Below are 22,521 nucleotides of genomic sequence, written 5' to 3' on the forward strand. Positions count from 1 at the left end.
GGTCCTCAGAAGTATGGAAGGCTGAATCAACCTTGAGCCTGTCAGGATTGAACTTCTGGCAGTGAGCAGAATTAGCCTGCAATATTCCATTCTAACCACTGCGCCACCACAGCTCTCCCCCCTAACTTCACCATGGATTTTTTTTTTATTGCAGAATTGGGGAAGGGCAAAAGTAAATAGCGAACTAATGATTTAGTATGTTGCTGCTGATTATATACATTTTTTTTTTAATCCAGAAATTGTCCCTGAAATACAGTATTGCCCCAATTCAAACACTGGTTTTCTTAAAGTCAAGTTTCACTGACTAAAAGAGACCATCATGAAATAAAATTGGAATAAAGGAAAAGATTCTCTTCTCACTTTAATAACCTCAGAATTTTAAGCCTTCAGGCGTTTAAGAAAAGTGTGATTACTATTACCACTGTACTTCTTTCTGTAGGAGGAAGTGGCTTTGGAGCTCATCAATAACCCTGAAAATACCTCTGAGGAGTATCAGCATTCATATATCCGCAGTATAATTGTGCTTATTTTAGCTCTTATTATGGTACGTGCATACTGTTTTCCTAATGTACTTTTCATATTTACTTTGGATGTTTATTAATGGTACATATATAAGAAAAATACTACACCTTTGAAGTATAATTAGAAGGGATTCCTATAAATGAAAAAGCATTTCAAAAGATTTCTTTATTTCTAAATAATAAAAATAAGCAATGTTATATTTGCCTAGATAATAGGCAACACATGCATTACATCTTTTTTTCCTGGTCTTCACTTCTTATTGTGAAAGAGTATGCCCGCTGGACACCACTGGGATATGTGAATAAGATACAATTGTTGCCTAGAAGTTTAGGCACCGAATTTGTGTGGAGTGAAGATCTACTCCCTGAATTTGGGAGAGAAAACAATTTTACCTTTGCAATGGGACTTTTTTGCAAACCTGAAAATATGAATCACTTAAGTAATTCAGGCAAAGCATAAAGCATTTATTAAGGGAATGGGAAGTGTCAAGATTTTTAATAGACTATGGAAACAAATAATACACACATTCAATATATGTGATAGAAAGCAAGTTTGCTATACTTTAAAAGGAAATATGGATGCCATGCTACAATGCTAATAATACCTTTATTAAAATGCTAATAAAGAAACCTAAACACCCAGGTAGGTGACACAATAATCTCCTGGAAGGACAGCTGACAGTATCACTTTCAGCAGTTTAAACCCTCAGTTCATTTTTCTGGCCAGTACTACTTTGTCTAACCCGTAGGCTTACTGTATATTCAAACAGAAATGGATACAGGAAATGGAAGTTTTTTCTACATTCCAGTTCTTGCCCCCATTAATTAAACCTATCATTCAGCTGTCCTGGCACAGCAATCATCTTAAACTTTGAATCCGTAGATGCATGAGGGATTGAGCGTTGCCACAGATCACATAGCGTCATCATCAGTCTACAGTTGCCAAAACTGAGATGTTCTTTTAAAGATGGTCCACTTTAGGCAAAATTTGTATTCTGAAGGATTCCTAAAGGGACTTTGTGCTGCTCTTACAAAACTTGGATACACATTCAGATCCCATTTAGGAGCTAGTAAAGTAGGGATAAAATAATTCTGGCCATTGTGATACTCCCCAAGAAGTTTCAAATATTGGAGGTTTTTATGAAAATAAAACCTAGATCTTCCCTTCCAGATGGAGCTGAAATTTGTCACAAATCAGCAGATTATTTACACTGTTTCACAATGCAGCAGGACAACTTTTCCAAAAAGAGAAATTTGAAAATTTTATTTTTATAAGATTATTTCCAAAATCTAAGCTTAGCAGAACTTTCTACAGATAAGAAGTAGTAGAGAAAAAAGATTAGCCAGCTATCTTCTGTTCCATCTTCCTATAAAACAAAAACAACAAGCAGAGCTTTCAGAGAGGTAGTATGAATTAGTCAGCAGCTAAACATTTAGAGTTTATGGCACTTTCAAGACTAATAACTTTATTATTTAATCAACATAGGTCACAACCCATGTCTTTAGATCATCATGATTACCTAAAACTGATGGACCCCCTGACTTCTGTTCTTCTGATGTTTTCATTTTTCCTTTTTGGTGCTATCAGTACTTTCTTATCTCTTTTTAGATATGTGTGCTGATTGGGATTGCCCATGCCTTGGTCATCTACCGGATTGTGGTGACAGTAATCTTTACTCAGTCCAATTCAAAATTCCTTCAAGAGAAAGCCACTACGGTGGCAGTCCTGACAGGTGCAGTGATGCACTACTTGAGCATCGTCATTATGACCAAGGTACACATTTGCTACTTGTTTTGTAGCTGTCTGTTTTTCAGGCACTCTGCACTTGTATAATTTATATTTCTATTGCAGGTGAACAAATATATTGCACACTTTCTCTGTGAATTAGGTAAGAAGCATCCAATGCTGTGTACATTCATCCTTCTATTTGAAATATATATGTACTGAATGACTGTAGAGCAGCCTGTTTTCATTTATGCTGTCCAGCTGTCTTGGGCTGTAACTTCTGGCAGCTCAAGATAGCATGGGCAATCATGAAAGATGAGGCAAATTGTATCTCAATACAACTGGAAAACAACTTGATAGTTGAAGATTTCTATAGAGGATGAGTGAAAACTCACTACAGAGATGTTCAATACTGCATGAAAAATACTTTCTTGAAACTGAGTAAGGCATGCATGAGATAAGATCAAATGTTCCAAGGGCTACAACTGATTATAGTTTTGTGCTTTTTTTTCCAGAGAGGCCAAGATCATTCAGCGAGCGAGAGAAAAGCTATACCATTAAAGTCTTCACCTTCCAGTTCTTCACCTATTTCTCTTCTCTGATCTACGTTGCTTTCTTCTTAGGGAGGTAAACAGTAAGTAGTGAACTTGGGAGAGTTAGGTATTGGACAACTGCAGGCATTAGAGCTGACACTCAAGATCTAAGTTTTATTAACAACTTTGCCATATTATTGAAAACTTAGCCACATTCTGAAACTATAGGATTCCTACCCTCAATTCTTCATTTATCCATGTCCTTTGAAGATCTGACTCTTGTTTTTGATGTTTGAAATACTGTTTTTTAAACACTGTTGGAATTTTTTAATATATCATTCTGTATATGATGATTATCAAACCTATCATTAGGATTGGGAACAATTTATATTTTAACCTCACTTCCTTATTAGGATTAATGGCCATCCAGGATCTTATGTACGTGTGGCTGGCAAATGGAGATTGGAAGAAGTAAGCTACCTTACTACAATCCCCTTTTCCATTCCTGTCTTGATCTCCTATTAAATTGATTTCTCATTCATCTCTTTTCATTCATCTCTTAGCATATTGGGATGGTTTAAATCTTGGCTCCAGATGGAGATTATTCTGTTGCTTAAATCTCACTATAACTTTTGACTTGCACTCTGAACATAACATAAAAGTTGTGTTCATGATGGTAATGGGTAGGCGTGGATGCAAGATGCATAAGACAAATTCCGATCATGCATTTAGAACTAATTGAGTTGATCACTCTCTCAATGTCATATTTGGTCAGATGATTTGGGAGAAGATAAAATGGATAAAAGAAAGACCTTGTATCCACCTTGAGCTCTTGAGAGGGAAAGCTGGACAAAAATGTAAGAAATGTACCGACATGTATCATTTTCTAGCTCTTTCCTCGTAGGCCTTTTGCAGAGTGAGAATACAAAAAAAAAAAAAATGACATTGGAAGCACTCTTCAGTTACAACACATTCCTTTTTCTTTGTCTAGTGTCATCCGAGTGGTTGCATTACAGACCTTTTCATTCAGATGTTTGTAATTATGACATTAAAGCAAACTCTCAGCAGTCTCGTGGAGTACTTGCTTCCGTAAGTAGATCAAATCCAGCTCCCTCTTTATTTTTCTAGATCATTGTACACTTACAGCTCAAGTGAAACTAGTGTGGGTGTGTGTATATGCACATGCATGCAATGGCAATTTCAATTCTTGGAAAAGAAATGATAAATTATACTTCTTCTTTGGCTTCAGGGCAAGGAAGGAGTTTTGTTCTTCCAGGTGAGCCAATATCTAGGAATGTGGGTGGGACCTCTCTTCTTTTGGAAGATGTGACGCAGCCCATATGCTTAAATCATCTAAATCTAGGATACAACATCCTGTGATGGGATTACTTTCTTCAACCTGGGTCCTTGCCTGTGAGATATGCAGCCTGCATTTTTATATCAAGTAGTTGGAGAACTATGACATGAAGGAGGCTCTCTTGGAGTTGGCGATTTTGGAATAACAACATTCTGTGCTTTTTCTTTTTACTATTGTGATTCTTCTCCCGTGCACACATACGGTAGCTCTATATAAGCACTTTGAAGTAGGGAGTGAGGGCAAGGACTTCATTCACGTGCCTGTGCTTAAGGGCATAAACACATGGTTATAACAGTTTGCCCCATTGTGGGAATCCTATTTAAGAGCATCTTGAGCTGGTAAACTGCAGATATCCTATCACAAATATTTCAGGCAGCTTCAGCACTTAAAAAAAAAGAAAAAAGCTTTTGTCAGCAGCCAGAGGGCAGCACAGTGACATAATGATGATGTACAAGTGGCGGCTTTCTGCAAGATTATAATTACTATGGAGAGCAGGCACCGTTTTTTATTTGCTTTGCAGTGCAAAGGTGCATTAAGCCTTTCTGAAACTTAACCCTTAACTTAATTTGATTTCTTTATTCTTCCAGTGAAGTTTGATTGGAAATATGTTGTCAAATTTAGTTGACCACTGAAATTTCTCTGGGACTTTGATGTCCGCAAGTGGTTTGGGATCTGGCAATTGCCCACCTCATCATATAGAGAAGCAAGTTTTTAGAAATTGCTTCTTAAATGGAACATAGCTAGTTGTTTTCCAAGAGTTCCTACATTATACAGATGAGCATGTTATGGGTCCCGTCTACAAGAGTTTCAACTGATGGGACTCAGGAAGAGAACTTTTGTGAGGTGGCATCCACCCCTTGGAACATCATCCTTCCTGAGATTAGATTGGGTCAATCTAAGAGCACCATCAGTATCCTGTAAGCATGGAGACCCTTCAAGATAGCTGTATTGTCTGTGAGCTGTTGGCTGGCCTTTTCATGAACTTTTTTTTCCAATGAAGTCCTTTGTGCTCTCTGAGTGTGATTCAGTGGTGGGCCCCTGGTTCAGACCGGTTCACAAGAACCGGTAGTAAAACCGGCGGGAGGCTCCGCCCACTGACCCTGATGTCATCAGGGAGCTTCTGCGCATGCACAGAAGAGCACATGGCCCCGTTGTGAACCAGTAGTAAAGGTAAGTACAACCCACCCTGGTGTGGTTGTTTTCTTGCAGACATTTCATTACCCAACTAAGTAACATCACACTGAAAAAGCAAGCTCAGAGAGCACCAAGGACTCCATCCCTGACCTAAAAACATTCTCTTCTATTGATATTTTTAATGCCTACAGTTAATTGTTTTAAATTTTATTTATATGCATTTGATTTTGCTGTTTAATGTGTGAGCCATTCAGAGTCAGGTGAGATGGGTGGCTATGTAAATTTAAAGAAATACCAAGGGAACAGAAGTGTTGCCTCCAGTGTGAATCAAGCCTATGAATAACTGTTTTCTTTGCAGGAACATTCAAATGGCTATTTGGAGAGCGATTTATGAAGTATTCAGAGTACAGATATTCTAGCCTTTATGAAAAAAAATATATAATTATCAAAAAAAATTGAAAAAGAAAGGCAACCTGATTAGCTGAGAATTTGGGAAAATGGGAATTGTGGGTTTCCCATTTGGGGAAGTCATCAAGTTGCAGGGTGGGTGGATTATGTCTGTTGTTGACCTCAAGAGTGGATATTCAGTTAACAATTGACAGATGTCTTCTTTTGAATACTACTTTCCTTAATATTATATGTTTGCCCCTTCAGTTCTCTAACCTACAAGTGCCGCCTGCTGTGCAGAAAGCCCCAAAGGATTAATGTGGAGCAGACATCCCAGGACCCATGCAAGGAGGAATGGTTGTGGAACTATCAGCTCAATGAAGTCAATGTCTTCACCTTGTTTGATGAATACATGGAGATGAGTAAGTGAAGCTCAGTGGAAAAGCTCACAGAACATTATAAGACTCAGCAACATGCTATGGGGGGCAAACAAAGATTAGAATGCTGGCTGTTTTGTCAGTCAAAGCTACACGATAGTTTTGAGGAACATGAGAATGAAATACTATAGCTATATTGTTGTATTGATTGCTTTCAGTTCTTCTTATCACCAATGCTTTGAAAGAAATATTCTTGATCACAGTGATAATGTTAACATCTTGAATCCAACTTGTATATGCCCAGTACAGTTAAGGTATTGCATTGTTACTCATAAAACTCAAGCATTCTGAACTAGAGCTCCTGTAAGGTTCTTTTAATGACAGATGTTTTCCTTGGAAAAGGAATAGACATCAATGCACCCTTATTGCATGCAAGCTCTTGGAGTAGAATATGCGTATATCCTTTTTGGCCCAACAAATTTAGTAATCAAAAGTTCATGTTGTTTAATTTTCTGCCTCTTTTCAACTTCTTTTTTATATCCTTAGTGATCCAGTACAGCTTCACCACTGTTTTTGTGGCTGCTTTCCCCCTTGCACCATTACTGGCCTTTATCAGTAACCTTTTTGAGATTCGGTTGGATGCTATCAAAATGGTGAAACTGCAGAAGCGAATGGTGCCCAAGAAAGCTAACACCATTGGTAAGATGCAGATCAAAGAGATTTCTCCCCCAGTACATTTGGTAGGCCTGTTTCATGCATCAAAACATCAATTTTACTGTGATAAGATATTCTTTTGATGCAGCTGCTTTTAAACAAGGGGATAGAATTTTGGAATGAGTCAAATGCTTTGATGGTCTTTGAGGTCCAAAGCAATACATCAACTCAAGCCTTATGACTAAAACCATTGAAGGACAGCCTCCCAAGTCAAGATCTAGCTAGCTTTGGCCACAGCAAGAAGATCCAAATAGATACTATTTGGAGAATGAAAATGAGGAAGGTAACATTCCCAGTTTTCTCTCTAAATCAGTGTTTCCCAAACTTTTCAACTTCAACACCCAGAATTTCCTAGCTAGCATGTTAAAATTGCCAAGGTTGAGAAATAACAATGCTCTAAATAACACACATCACCACATTGTTCCATATTGCTTTTCTCTCAGAGATAGATAGATAAATAGATAGATAGATAGATAGATACATACATACATACATACATACATACATACACATACATAGGTACATGGATAGATACATAAATACATAGATAGAATAACTTTATTGTCACTTTGAATGTACATTAATTGTTATACATTAAAATGAAATTTCATTGCATACAGCTCTCAAAGGGTCACCACCTCCAATATATACTACATAAACATGACAAAATAAATAAATAAATACAAAATTATGCATATACCCACATATATTATATGACCCAGAGAAACAACACAGTCTAGTTTGGATGTATACATGTACATGGCGAGAAAAACGAATCTTGCGAGTTTACCAGACAGATGGCATAGGGAACAAAGCTGTTACAGAATCTGGTAGTCCTCCTAAAAATACTTCGAAACCTCCTCCCAGAAGAGAGCAACAGAAACAGACCATCACTGATGGGTGTGTAGGGTCTCTAACAATGCTTTGAGCTCAAAGCACATAGCGCTTATAAGCAGTATCCTGAATTACAGGAAGTGAGCATCCTATAATCTTCTTGGCTGTCCTTACCACTCTCTGTATGGACTTTCTACCTGAGGCACTGCTGCCACCAAACCAAACAGTGATGCAATTTGTTAAAACACTCTCAATTGTCCCTCTGTAGAAAGTGGCTAAGACAGAAGAAAATCCTTGTTACTCCAATTGATTAAGCCTATAGTTCATTTATATCTTACATTTTTGACAAATAATGCTCTATTCTAGTTTGCAGGAAAAAGACTATTCTTCCCTATGAGGGGCAGGGGTAAAGATTCATTACAGTTAGGGTAAATTCTCTTTCTTCCACATATTGACTAAGACAGTATCTCTTTTGTTTTTCATTCCTTTTACAGGTATCTGGTACTACATCCTAGAAACAATTGGTATACTCTCTGTTATTGGCAATGGCCTAGTTATTGCCATCACCTCAGATTTCATCCCCATGCTGGTGTACCAATATACATTCAGTCCATGCAAGCAGAAGAACAATAATGGCATTGAGTTAGTATTCTTTGAAATTCTAACATGGCTGTTAAATATAACATATTGTTAATTGGTTCTTTATTTAAATAGATATATTGTTCATAGTTTTCCTCTAAGCTTAAGGCTAGTAGGATAAAATATACAGTTAATCCTCACTGTTATCATCATAGGACTATAACTGGGCTCCAAAAACATGGGTGGTAAGAATTAGTGAGCTTGTATTTGTAGTGGACCCTGTTGCTTCTCTTCCCTATTTGGATGACATATTTATCTATGGTAAATAATTGTAAACAACTCAGTTCAGTGGCTTGATTCACATGATATGTTGAACTACAAAGGCTAGGTTCCCACTACTAAGCAATCTAAAATGTAGTTGAATAGCTGAGAGTGTCATGTGCCTGTGGCCTCGGTGTATGGTTATGGAGAGGAGTAAAAAGGTAGATAGATTAAAATGAAGGGGGAAAAAATAGAATTAGCCAAATAGAGCAATGCTTGAAAACCACAGAAAAGGAAATTAAATAGCTTTTTAGACTGGCCACATTTTGTAAAATATGTGTGACAGAATATCTCTGACTCTTCCTCACAAAAAATAAATCCAATATTGGCCCTTTATTGGTGGCCCTCGTTTATCATAGTACATGTACATGTATTGCACTGAGGAAAAATATCTCCCATGTTCGACCATCAAAGAACCAGTGACTTTTAAGCACTTTCTAACTTAATCCAAATGCATATACATGAAATATTTTCTTTCATATTTCATGTAATAATGAAATTACAATATTAGGGCAGATTATTGTATTAAGCAAGTAACTGTAATTTGCAGTTGGAAATCTGAAGCATGGCATGTCTATCAATGTTGCTAATAGGAACTTCAAAAGAATTAAGATAATGAGTAAGTATATATTGTGATGAATAGGACTGGATATGGAATGGGACCTTCTTTCAGGATCATTTGAAATCTCATTCCATGGCAGTGAGTGCAGCAAAGAGGACTTATTTTTCAGCCTCTGTTCTGCACAGAACAGAGTGATGAAGCTGTTTGATAATGTGCAGAATCTCCCCTTTAATGATGCAGAGTGAGGTGGAACTATAAGAGAGGTTCAATGGGTCACTTTTTCTTCATTCTTAGCAGTCAGAGTTTATTAGGTTTGACTCAATTTGGACTCCAGTATTGGGACAGTTAGTAGTAGGTTGTCTTGGCTGCTACTTGTCAGGTTCATATAGATTATTTACAGCTTGGACAGTGGTGAAATCTTCCCTGGTTTGCCACCAGTTTGCTGCCCATGCATGCGTGGTGCGTGCCAAATGCACACTCTGTGTGTGTGCAGGCACAGTGCGCACCAAATGTATGCTGCACGTGTATGCACAATGCACACCAAATGCACACTGTGCCCACGCATGTGCAGTATGCATCAAATGCACGCTTCGCGTGGAAAAAGGACACTTGGGAAGGTAAGTAGAACAGCGAGGGGGGGAACAGCTGTGCTGCGCAATTTAGATTCACTGGAAAGCAGGATTTCCTATTTTCTAGCGATTTTAAACCACATGGCACAGCTGATCGTCGGAAATACTGGTTTGGTGCAAACCAGTAGCATTTCACCGCTGGATATGGACTAGTGTATGAGGAGAGATGAGAACCAGCACTTATTTGGTCAAGCTTTTCGTTTCCTGGTTGTCAAATCTATCTATCTATCTATCTATCTATCTATCTATCTATCTATCTATCTATCTATCATCTATCTAGCTAACTAGCTATCTAGCTATCATCTCCTTGGGATTAGTTCCTGCCGCTTTTAAAGGAAACAACTATAAGACCTTTACTGACAAAGTTGTTTCTTGACCCAGAAGTCCCTTCTAATTATAGCCCAGTATCAAATATTCCATTTTGGAATCTGATAAATGATTGAGAAAGTGATTCTGGGTTAATTTCAATCAGAGTTACATCTGGGATATGCTTTGGTCATCTTGGTATATCACTTAGGTAGATGTGAAGGAGTACTAATATCTACATCTCCTGGAACTCTCAGCAACTTTGATACTGTCAACCAGGTATGCTTCAGGGCCTTCTGGCAGAGTTGGGTCATGGGGCCATTGTTTTGCACTGGATCCAATCCTTCCTCTTGAGACATGCCCAGAAGGTGGCACTACAAGAATTGTTCAACAGCTAGGTCACTGATTTATGGTCTCCCCCAATATTCTATGTTGTCTTCTGTTTTATGTAATATCAACATAAACTGCTGAAGGAGGCCATTAGATTTTGAGAGTGAGATGTTATCAGTACACCCATAACACCAAGCTCTCTTGCTCCTTCCCTTTTAATAGCTGCATGATTCACCATGTTATTTGTTATTTAAACGACAGTTTGATTTTAATTGTATTAAATTTATCTTGTGACTTTCTATTTTTTATTGTTGTTAAGTTACCTTGAATGTTAGAATGAACCAAAGGGGGTGGGAGGATGACTAAATAAAAATCTCTTCTGGTCCAAAATTAAGTGTTTTACAACCTGCAGAACTGAAATATTGCATACTGATCGTTTGTGCTTTGTTGTGCTTCCCTAGCTGTTTGACAGGTTATATCAACCACAGCCTTTCAGTTTTCAACGTCCAGCATTTCGAGAATACTGTGAATCTGACGGACCCAATGGGGAATAAGATAACCCACTGCAGGTATTGGCTAATAACTATCAATGTTTCTGTGCCCTCCAATTCAAAACAGAAAGTACACAGCAGGCCAGACAATGTTTTTGGATGTAGGCCTCCTCCTTTTCTATCATTTGTGTTCAGCACTCTAATGACAAGACTGATTTGTACCAAAACTGGTTTTACCTATATACACGTACTAGGATTTATTTTATGCTGCTTCTGTTTTGCCTGACTATGCTCTTTAGAAGTTAAACAATAAATTACATTAAAATAAACAATATTAGAACAAACTTTGCATTGGCATTCTAAGAGCCTTTGCGTATTGAAGCAAGAATAGTCATTTTAAAGCAGAGAAAAAGTATGTGAGGGAAACTTGGGAAAGTGGGAAAAATAAATAAATGGAGAAGTTTACCTGTTTCTATCCACTTTCTACAGGTACCCAGACTACCGGAACAGTGATGATTACAGTCATTCTGTTAAGTTTTGGCACATTTTTGCTGCACGTGTTGCCTTTCTATTTGTATTTGAAGTAAGTGTTTGGATTGCAAAAGCGTGGAGATAGTCGTGTGCAGACAGCAAAACCTACAGAGGTAGTTTCGGGGAAACTATTTATGAGCATGCATAACCCTTGAAGAATCCTGTTAAAGACAGATGTACAAAACCTTCTTCCAAAAAGCGACTTTTTTTTTTTGATTTATATGCCGCCCTTCTCCGGAGACTCAGGGCGGCTTACAATGCGTTAAGCAATAGCCTTCATACTTTTGTATATTTATACAAAGTCAGCTTATTGCCCCCACAAACTGGGTCCTCATTTAACCTACCTTAGAAAGGATGGAAGGCTGAGTCAACCTTGAGCTTGGTAAGATTCGAACCTGCAGAAATTGCAGGCAGCTGTGTTAATTACAGGGTGCATTAAACCACTGTACTACCAAGGCTCCTTTTGTCTGTAAGGCTGCCCCCCGCCCTGATAGCCTCTCCTCAAGCTCCACCACATTTCTTTATCTTAAAAAGCATCCTTTTCTTCACAGGCATTGTGCTGCCTTCCTTTGTGCGTGTGAAAGAAAAGTAGAATGGATTGTGTGTAAGAGTGAGAGTGGAGCATGATAGAGAGCAAACGAGTGGGGTGGGAAAAGGGCATCAGCATCTGCATCCAAGCAGTGGACTAGGACTGTGGTCTTCTTGACTGTTTTTGGCATACGGCTTCCAGGGTGAATGTCCAGAGCCAATGCAGCTTGCCTTAATGGCCTATAGCAGGGATGTCAAACTCAAGGCCCATGGGCTGGATCCGACCCACAGGGTGCATGGATCTGGCCTGCGGTGCTGCCTTGGAAACAGTGAAGGACTGGCCCATGGTACCTCTGCCAGCGAAAATGAACTCTGCCGTATGAGGCACTCCTGAGTTCCATTTTTGGCTGCGACGGCCTCCTGCAGCACTCTGCCAGCAAAAACGGAGGTCAGGAAGGCCACAAGCTCTATTTTCACAGGCAGAGCGCTGCAGGAGGCCGTCGTAGCCAAAAATGAAGCCTGGGAGGGGTGCCCCTGACACGAGTGATGTCTAGCTGGCCACACCCATCTTGGCCACACATACCTGGCCCCCAAGGTCAAACACAACCCTGATGTGACCCTCAATGAAATAGAGTTTGACACCCCTGGTCTATAGTTTTACTGGATGCTTGATTAGTTCAGCAGGATGTATCACACTAAGACCTTTTGTCTCCTTCAGCAAAAATGTGATTGAAATCCAGATCAATTGCTCCATCATAAACATATTATTAGTTGAAATCTTTCCTTTTCACAATTCCATAGCAGTTGAACATCTGCCTTTTAACAGTTCCATAGTAAGAGAAAATTATCCTCAGAAACTAGGACTTTATACCTCAGCAAATAAATCAGGATGGAATCTAGCCGCTTGACCAGAGAAACTGACCAGTGAATATATTCTGTTTAAAAGAAGCTGATGATGTCAGAATTTTTGCGGTGCCTCCCACAAAGCTCCAAATCTGTTTGCAAATAGAAATCCCTTGTTATCTACCAGGTATTTGAGAGGCCAAATCTATTTAGGATTAGAGATAAAATTATGTTTTGTCCAAGGACATGAGCATCGTTAGAACCCCCTTTCCAGTTATCAATAGAAAATACTTTATCTCATACCTTGAATGCCATTTCCAAGGTTCAGAAGACATCACCTTATCTTAGTTGGATTTACATTTTATGCTAATCCATAATGTCTGGATTATTAATTTGGCTTGATGTATGATTTCTAAAGTTTGGGTTTAGGCTTTATGTTCAAGTTAAACCACTATGACTTGTTTGATAAACTGTAAACTCACCGTTAAATCAGAGTTGGCACAAAGAGGGTTTTTTGACCATTGCATCTGGATGATCAATGATGATTTCTATATGATGGTTGATTTATAATGCTATTATAATTCTGAACTGATATACTGTTATAATTAAATTAATCCATGTTCCAAGTAGTTTAGAAGAGCAGTTTTCTTGACGATTAAATATTGCTGAGAAGATAAAGCAGCTGTGTGCCTGAAGGAATAATATGATAATTCTCTGATAATTTTCCAGCATGTGGCTCTATGCGTTAAACTAATTGCGGCATGGTTGTTACCTGATGAACCCAGAAGTGTTAAAAATGAGCAACTGAACGAAAAACGCAAGAAACTAAAACTAAAACTCAGGTAAGTGTTTATCAAGAACAAAACTCTCAGAAACATAGCATTGAACACCAAGGTTGCCACTTGACAATTGGGGACATTCATCTTTTCCAAATGTATACAGTGTATAGTCCTCGACTTACAACAGTTTGCTTAGTGACCGTTCAAAGTTACAATGGCTCTGAAAAAGTGACATGACAATTTTTCACACTTATGACCATCAGAGATCCCCATGGTCATGTGATTTAGATCCAGATGCTTGGTAACTGGTTCATACTTATGACTGTTGCAGTGCCCCAGGGTCACATGATCCCCTTTTGTGACCTTCTGACAAGCAAAGTCAATGGGTTAAGCCAGATTCACTTAGCAACGGTGGCAAGAGAAGTCGTAAAATGGGGCAAAACTCACTTAACAAATTTCTCACTTAGCCAGTCCTGTCTCGATTTTCAAATACAGTCAAACTCAGGCTGGAGTCTATTTTCATTCTTATTCTGGGATGAACTCTCACACCTTTGAGATCATTAGATGTGCTCAATTTGTTTTAGAGCTTTTTCGTATGGTTGGAAGCCTCCCGGGTACAATCCTGGAAATACAATATAAGCTTCAGTAGTTTGAACCTTGAAAATCCCACTTTAAATAACTTCCTTGCTTTCTGTGAGTCAAATCAGTTGCATCCACGTACATTTATGGATGTGTTTGTTTCATTTGTAAAGACTGACTGGGACTAGGGCACTAACTAGTCGTGCTGTTCATGGATACTTTTGAGCTTACATAACATAAAGAATGAGCAACCACTTGTAGGATTAAAATCACCACTTGCTTTTTAGATCAGGAGTTTACATTTTTTTTCCCAAGCTGAGAGCTCTACCTGACTATTGAATAGAATCTTGGAAGCTACAATCCAAAAACATATGGGCTGCGTAAAAATAAATCATGATTTTGTTTAGACTTAATTAGAATACAAATCAGTGAAGATGTTTACACCCTGGTTATTATTTTTTTAAAAATCCACTATTCTTACATTTTAAATCTGTTTGGGATGGATTTGGAAAGCTTCCGAGAGATTTCCAAAAGGTTTTCAAGGGCTGTATGAACTTCAGTTTTTGATTATTGTCTGTTCTGTTTTGCAAAATTGAACAGAGCATTGAGTGGAATCAAAGAAATACCAGCTTGAATAATAGAGATGAGGAAGTAGTTGTTTTTTTTAAATAGAACCTGGTGTCTATTCATTGTTATTCTGGAAGCCAGATTGAAAGTGTTTTATCTTACTAACCAAGGAGAATAGAATAGAATAGAATAGAATAGAATAGAATAGAATAGAATAGAATAGAATAGAATAGAATAGAATAGAATAGAATAGAATAGAATAGAATAGAATAGAATAGAATAGAATAGAATTCTTTATTGGCCAAGTGTGATTGGACACATAAGGAATTTGTCTTTGGTGCATATGTTCTCAGTGTACATAAAAAGACAAGATACATTCGTCAAGTATCATAATGTTTTCAATAACATCAGTACACTCTCAGCAAGCCTCCCATCTCAGAAATGCCATCAGTAACTGCAGCTCTGTCTCTTTAGCAAAGGTAATTATTAATTTGACCAGCAGATTGTTGGCAGGAGAGTCCAAGTGACAGTAGTTCCTTCATGTCTTCACCACTTTTATTTATCAAGTAGAAAGGGAGGCCCTGCTTAAAAGCAGAAAGCCAGGAGGAGGAGGAGGAGGAGGAGGAGGAGGAGATTGAACATTGTGTGTGTGTTTTTTTGCTTTAATTTATATGCCGCCCTTCTCCGGAGACTCAGGGCGGCTTATAATGCGTTAAGCAATAGCCTTCATACTTTTGTATATTTATACAAAGTCAGTTTATTGCCCCCACAATCTGGGACCTCATTTTACCTACCTTTGAAAGGATGGAAGGCTGAGTCAACCTTGAGCCTGGTGAGATTTGAACTTGCAGTAATTGCAAGCAGCAGATGTTAATAACAGTGCTTTAGTTCACTGTACTACCAGGCTCTTGTTGTGTTGTATACTCTGGAAAGAATAGCAAAATTCGAATACACAAAATGAATAAGAGATAGTCACTAGAGGTAAAGGTGAGTGTAGACTACATAGCATCAAAACCCGGATGTCTTTGAAGATCAGCTAAATGATTAGCTATTGCTTGGGAGGTCTGTTTGCCTGGTTAACCCTTTTCCTGCCTTGTTACCTCTTCCTCTTATCTCATTTCCATCCAGGGTTCACCTCCCACCCCTTCCCTGTTTCCTCATTCCCATCCTGTGTTTTTTCTCTTTTGCTGATTGTGATAGAGGTGGAGATTGTATATGTACACACATGAATTTGTTTATGTAAAAAGTGATTGGTATATACAGATGGGAATAAATGAATGATATAACTGGAATACTTTATTTAACAGTGCAATTAATTTTAATTACTAGCTCTGTATTCAGTTCAGAAATAAATAGTTGTCTCGCATGGTGGTAGGATGGGCTGCAGGTTTTAACAGATCTCTCTTTCTTTCTTTCTCTCCCTCTCCCTCTCTCTATATATAGAGAGTCCTCGACTTATGACAATAATTGAGCCCAAAATTTCTGTAGCTAAATGAGAATTTTGTCCCATTTTATGACCTTTTTTGCCACAGTTGTTAAGTGAATCACCGTAGTTGTTAATCATACTTATTAAATGAATGTGGCTTCCCCAATGACTTTGCTTGTCAGAAGATCTCCAAAACTGATCACGTGATCCCAGGATACTGCAACTTTCATAATTATGGGTCAGTTGCCAAGTGTCTGAATTTTGATCACGTAAGCATGGGGATGCTGCAATGGTTGTAAGTGTGAAAACAGTCATAAGTCACTTTTTTCAGTGCCATTGTAACTTTGAATGGTCACTAAACGAACTGTTGTAAGTTGAGGATAACCTATACTACAAAAACTCCTGTTCGTCTATGTGTAACCTTTAACGGGTTGAAGTGGTACATTGTAGGGTGACCATTTTTGAATAAGGAACCCCAAAATGGGCTAACTTGGAGGAATGTGTCCAAAATCCAGGATCTATAAATCCCATGGAATTAAAATTTGTCAAATTAAATAAAACATCTTATGACATAATGCAATATATTATAAAATATGTCCTGTATTGAACTATGGTGAACCAACTCCTGCGGTCCCAAAGGTGCTTTTTTTTTTCAAGAGGCAACTGGACTTTCTGGTTTTTCTTTGAAGACATTTTGCTTCTCATCCAAGAAGCTTCTTCAGCTCTGAGCTCTGAGCTTCTCATCCAAGAAGCTTCTTCAGCTCTCAAAAAGCTTCTTGGATGAGAAGCAAAACAGAGCCTGGTGGCGCAGTGGACTAAATGCTTTTAAAGTAGCACTTAGTTGCCAGCTGCCTGCAATTAGTGCAAGTTCAAATCTCACCAGGCTCAAGGTTGACTCAGCCTTCTATCCTTTCGAGGTAGGTAAAATGAGGACCCAGATTGTGGGGGCAATAAGCTGATTTTGTATAAAAAAGAACACCGCTTGGGGGGGGGCGAAAGCCCTACTAAGCAGGTATATACAAAAGTATGAAGGCTATTGCTTAATGCATTGTAAGCCGCCTGGAGAAGGGCGGCATATAAATCGAACTAATAAATAATAATAAATTTTTAAAAAAGCACCCTTGGGACAACCATCCCCTGAATGATTGAGAATCTCCATAGACAACTCCTGTAGTGTTTGACTGTGCTATCCAGTTTAACATGAGCTATTTTCAAAGCAGACATATCTCTAAATATCTCCCTATCTGGGGGCACAGTGGTTAGAATGCAGAATTTCAGGCAAACTCTGCCCACTGCCAGGAATTCCATCCTGATGGGGCTCAGGGTTGACTCAGCCGTCCATCCTTCTGAGTTTGATAAAATGAGGACCCAGATTTTTGGGGGCAGCATGTCGATTCTGTAAACCATTCACAGAGTGCTGTAAAGCAATATGGAGCAGTATTAAGTGCTATTGCTACTGTTATTGCTACATTTTAAAGAACTTTTCCAATACATTAGCAGCTCTGCCATTATTGAAGATGTTGAAGAATCTGTTAAGAAAATATCTCTGAAACAATGATCCATGGGATCATGGGTTTTCTAGTATATAATAAACTCATACATGAGTGTATGAATAAACACAACTCATATATACACAGGTGTGTCCTACGATTTCCTATATCAGTGTAAGCAAGACCACATGTCTTAAAAGTCCAATTGTTTCATTGAAGTATACACAGTATAATTCAAAGGCTGCTGAATGCAACTGAAATTATAAAAACTATTTTTCTGTATTTCAGAGCAATGGATGATTCCACAGAAATATAGTAAAACATGATGGACTTATCACAGGAAGTGCTGAGTGAAATGGTGCTACAAGCTTTGAAGATGCCAGCAGAAATCTGCAGCTATCCCTGGTCTATCACTTGCACTGTTCTTGGACTTTATACTTTGTCACCAAAATAGCTTTGGATGGTACAACTGCTTTGAAATGTCAGTGTTTTTAGGAAAAATTAGACCAACTGAAGGAAACAATTACCAGATGACATATCATGGTCAGTGTAATACAGCATTGCCGAAGGCCAGAAGCATTTTCAAATGTTCCCATATTCTTCTGTAAGAAGTTACAGTCAGTAAATCATTTGTGACCTTTGTTGTCAAGCTAACATCTACTCAGACATGCTGTTTACCTCGTTAACTCAGACTGATAATCCGGTACTATAGGAAATCCCTAAACAGTCTCTCACTTCATGTAGAATATCAGGACCTTGTATTGCTCTTCTTTTTTTTTTTAATAATTTTTATTAATATATTCTAAGCACCAATACACAAATAAAATATACAATCCTGCCACCATGGTGTAATGTGAGTACATTGTTCATAAATATAAAGTTATTCCTCTATACATACATACTTGCCATCATACTGTATATATACATCATCATATATATGTATTGTTCTTCTTCATTTGCTGATAAACCTTGATTAGGGTAAACATATGTTGCTTGCCTAACAGAGTCCTTAGCCAAATACCCCAATGTGTAGTACAGTCAATATCCCCTCTTTACAATCTGAAACAGCTCTTTATATTTAGGAGAGCTAATAGAGAAACCCTTCAAAATCTCTCTTGTCTTTACTGTGCTTGTCATTTCTAGGTTATTTTCCCAACCTTTGCATGCCATTTTGATATATATAAGAACAGGTTTCTTCTATATCAGTTTTTAAGAGTAATCCAATTTGCCACTAAAAATGGGCAGCTTTATTGAGATCTAATGCATACATTGTTCCCATATTCCAATAAGCTGTTGAGGAGATGCTTGTATTCGAGTTCTTTTGTGTTGGGTTATTAGAGATTCTGCATTCAAGTGATTCTGGAATCTAATATATAAAGAGCATTCTGCCTAATCCAGAAGTAATGTATATTGATACAAAAATGAATTAATTCAATCAATTTAGAGAATCCTGTTTATCCCAGAAAGATAAGTTTACAAAAATGCTGGGTCCAGCAAAGATAAGAACCTTGGTAAAATTAATACATATAAAAAAGAGGATTTATTAGGAATGTAACTTGTTGGCATCTGGGTGATGTGTTGAACTGAAGATGAGCTCCAGTTGCTGAATTGATTTTGATTTTTATGCCTTTATGTTTTTCTTCCAATCAGGTGTCTAATAATGCTGAAAACCAAAGGGTACCTGAAATTTTGTCATTGTTTATTTATGCACTTAAATTTGAATTAATTTAGTATACATTTAATCTGTAGCTATAGATGAACAAAACAAATAAATAAAACTTGAAGTCAATATGTAAATATTGAAGTCAATAAGTAATATTCTGCTACGTGTTTCCCCAAAAATAAGATCCTGTCTTATATTATTTTGAACCCTAAAATAAGCACCTGGCCTTATTGCCATGCACTCAAAAGCCTGATTGGGCTTATTATCAGGGGATGTCTTATTTTGGGGGAAACAGGGTATTATAATCCTTTAATTCAGATTTCCTCATGCTTCCCTATCTGTGAATTTAATTTGTTCACATTAAGTTGCTTGTATTACTATTAAACTCTAAATTGTTTGGGTATAGCTTTTCTTTTATTTAGAGTCACATTTAACTATTGATTTCAGTGATCAGTGACAATTATATTCTCTGGCTCCTGAAGTCACATTTATAATTGGGAGTTTAGATTCAAAAGCGCATACAAAGACCAAATAACAGCTACTTAACTTGTATGAGTTTACAATGGATGCCAAGCATTTTATTCCAAAATTTAAGGAATTTTGTTCAAGGATGTTTTTTTTTTTTTTAAGTTAAAAGTTTTAAAGATAAAATGAAAAACTTGACTGTTAGTTGTTTGACCAAGAACTTTTAATGCGATTTGAAATACCTGTTTACAACTTGTGTAAAATAAGATTTTTTTAAAAAAAAGAATACATTATTAAGATATGTATATGAAATTTGGATTAAAATATTTTATATAATAAATTTTTAAGAAATAAAAATGAAACTTTTTGAGTTTTATTTTAGTTGGAAAAATTTTAGCAAGTAACTCAGGAATGAACCCATTCAGAATTCCACAATCCATAGCAAGCTGTGGACTTTGCTTTTAGATCAAATGCGGCACTATTTCTTTCTGAAATTCTTGGGAAAAAATACTTATTTATTCTTAAAATCAAATAATCTGAACTGGCTAATAACTTCTGGATCTCATTGCCATCTTTTTTATATATATACTTTGTTTTTTAAGTGTTTAGAACTTACTGTTAAGGTACAGTACCTCAAACAGTAAAAGAGGTAGGCTATTAAGTCTATAAAATAAAAGTTATAGAGTAATTCATCAATCTACTGTTGTGACCAAAGAAATGTAAGTTATAAAAAGTCAAATCTTCCAAGAGGCAAGATGCTCCACCTTGAAAATGGGTTAATAATTATAAGACAATATGTCCAAATGTGTTCTCTTCTAAGCTACTGTAGTAGACCTCAGTGCTTCGGCTTTCACACCCCTACCTTCCTTCCGAATGTAAGCTTTTATATTGACAGGGTGACAGCCGGCATTAGCAGTATAGTACTTAATATTCAGAGTTTGAAATGCAGTCTGTATTGAATGAATGGAGCGGAGGTTCATCCTAATCACGTCTACTTTAGTATGGCAACTTCTATTAAAGGGTCCCTCTAATACAGATAGAATTTTTATTAGAGCACATTTAGCAGAAGAAACATCCCGGCACCTGCAACTGAATTGCCATGCAAGAACAGTCACTACTTTGTACTTCCTCATGTTTTATGTGTGCTGGCAATGTACCCAATAAGAAGTGGTTTATTTTGAAGGACACAGTTTTTTTTAGCATTGCAGTAAATCTTCTCTGTATGTAAGATTAGTTTGATGACTCATTAGTGTAAATTACATTAATTTATGTTTGGGAGTGCAGAAGCAGAAAAATGAAATTACAGACATTATTAATACTGATTCTGAAGCTTGACTAACATATACCATTCTTCTTATTTTAATACTTTCAGCATATTCTGTCTCAAAACAGCTATTGCTGTGGTGAATCTCAAAAATCCAGAAGTAACAATTTGTTTATGTCTCATTAGTTATTTGAGGTATGATTTCCAATACATTTAACGTGTATCTGATTGCCAGTGTTAAATAGCATAACACTTCAGCATTTTAGACTTTTTAATAAATTAACGCCCAAAGATGCCCATAATGCTATATACAGTCTTCCAGTTTTAATATATTGGAAAATAAGATTAGGTAAGATGCTGAATATATTTTTAAACAAACTGAGGTAAAAAAGATGCCAATCCTGAGCCCACTTCTAACTTTTCTTCCCTCCCAAGCAAGACCTTCCTCTTTGGAGATTGTCATAGATTCAGTTTGTTCCCCAAAACAAGACCATCCAAATATCCCCCCTTACTTTGGTCAATTGTTCTCACAATTTGTTTAAGAGGTCTGTGCTCCCCACAAGAAACAATTAGCATTCTCATCTGGAAGTAATATATTGAGGAAGGCTAAGACTGTTTCTATACTGAATTCTACACTTGCCATTGATAGGCCATTTAGCAATCTGGTTTTAATAAAACATATTTTCAGAAAGGCTAGTGCCAAGGTTACACAATGACTGGATAATGGAAGTATACTTCTTGAAGCTCCAAAGCACCCTGGATCATTAAACCTTCTTGAAAAGTTACTGAATATTTTTTTTAATGTAACAGATTGGAAAATTGTATATCTGGGAAGTAATCATACTCATATATTCAAGAGTAATTATGTCACATTTGTCTTGCCTTACCTACTTATTTGATGAAGTCTGTGCTTTAAAGTATGTCCAACATACCACAAGCCAAAAGTAACCATTGACCAGAAAATCCTGCATTTTAGTTTAACACTTTTGACACAAACAGAACCCGTAAAATATGGTAAACATTCTGGAAAAATGGGTAATGGAAGAGGAAATCACCATCTGGTCTAAAAGATGGGTCAAGCTGAAGTCCAAAAAGTGTGAGAGAGAAATTATAATTGGTTAATTCTGCAATGTACTTTCCAGCAGGAAAACACATTCGCTACAATATCTTTGGGAATGAGAAAAAATATTTCTGTCCCATGCTAACAGCATCTTCCATTATTTCAAAGCACAGTTTGCATCAAACTCTACAGCAAAAAGGGGGAAAGTGAGGCCCTATTCACCTGAGTCCTATATTTCTTTCAGAAAGACAAAAGTACCAGAAACCCAAGTGATGATACAATGTTCTTATGATCTTAGTCCATTTTCCTGAGTCTTCAGACTGTTAAATATTTCAGCAGGAATATTCCCTTTTCTATTTAAGTATCATTGATTGGCAGTTTTAATGCAAGGACATTTCAAAGTTCCTGGTTCACCATTTTCGTAAGTGAGCACCTGCCTGCATTCCTAAGTCTGGAGTCCAAAAACAAAGCCAAATGATAGTAAAATCTTTCCCTTCATATGTGCTGAGAGGGAGCAGTGCTAAA

The 22,521-nt window shown here is 37.3% G+C and overlaps 1 protein-coding gene across 1 annotated transcript in view; it reads left to right on the plus strand.

Annotated features, from left to right (window-relative positions):
• ANO9 (anoctamin 9) overlaps positions 1 to 18,385 on the plus strand; it is a 53,846-nt gene extending 35,461 nt beyond the window's left edge. Inside the window, exons 12-24 of the mRNA XM_034416714.3 lie at positions 440 to 544; positions 2,131 to 2,295; positions 2,374 to 2,410; positions 2,763 to 2,874; positions 3,194 to 3,251; positions 3,772 to 3,869; positions 5,926 to 6,080; positions 6,582 to 6,734; positions 8,078 to 8,225; positions 10,772 to 10,879; positions 11,291 to 11,384; positions 13,433 to 13,545; positions 17,833 to 18,385. Coding sequence (XP_034272605.1) covers positions 440 to 544; positions 2,131 to 2,295; positions 2,374 to 2,410; positions 2,763 to 2,874; positions 3,194 to 3,251; positions 3,772 to 3,869; positions 5,926 to 6,080; positions 6,582 to 6,734; positions 8,078 to 8,225; positions 10,772 to 10,879; positions 11,291 to 11,384; positions 13,433 to 13,545; positions 17,833 to 17,860 — 1,374 coding nt within the window. The 3' untranslated portion in view covers positions 17,861 to 18,385. The remainder of the gene's footprint in view (positions 1 to 439; positions 545 to 2,130; positions 2,296 to 2,373; positions 2,411 to 2,762; positions 2,875 to 3,193; positions 3,252 to 3,771; positions 3,870 to 5,925; positions 6,081 to 6,581; positions 6,735 to 8,077; positions 8,226 to 10,771; positions 10,880 to 11,290; positions 11,385 to 13,432; positions 13,546 to 17,832) is intronic.
• Positions 18,386 to 22,521: the final 4,136 nt, after the last annotated feature.

The sequence above is a fragment of the Pantherophis guttatus genome, chromosome 1 (assembly GCF_059756535.1).
Source record: "Pantherophis guttatus breed Tessera chromosome 1, ASM5975653v1, whole genome shotgun sequence".
NCBI lineage: Eukaryota > Metazoa > Chordata > Lepidosauria > Squamata > Colubridae > Pantherophis > Pantherophis guttatus.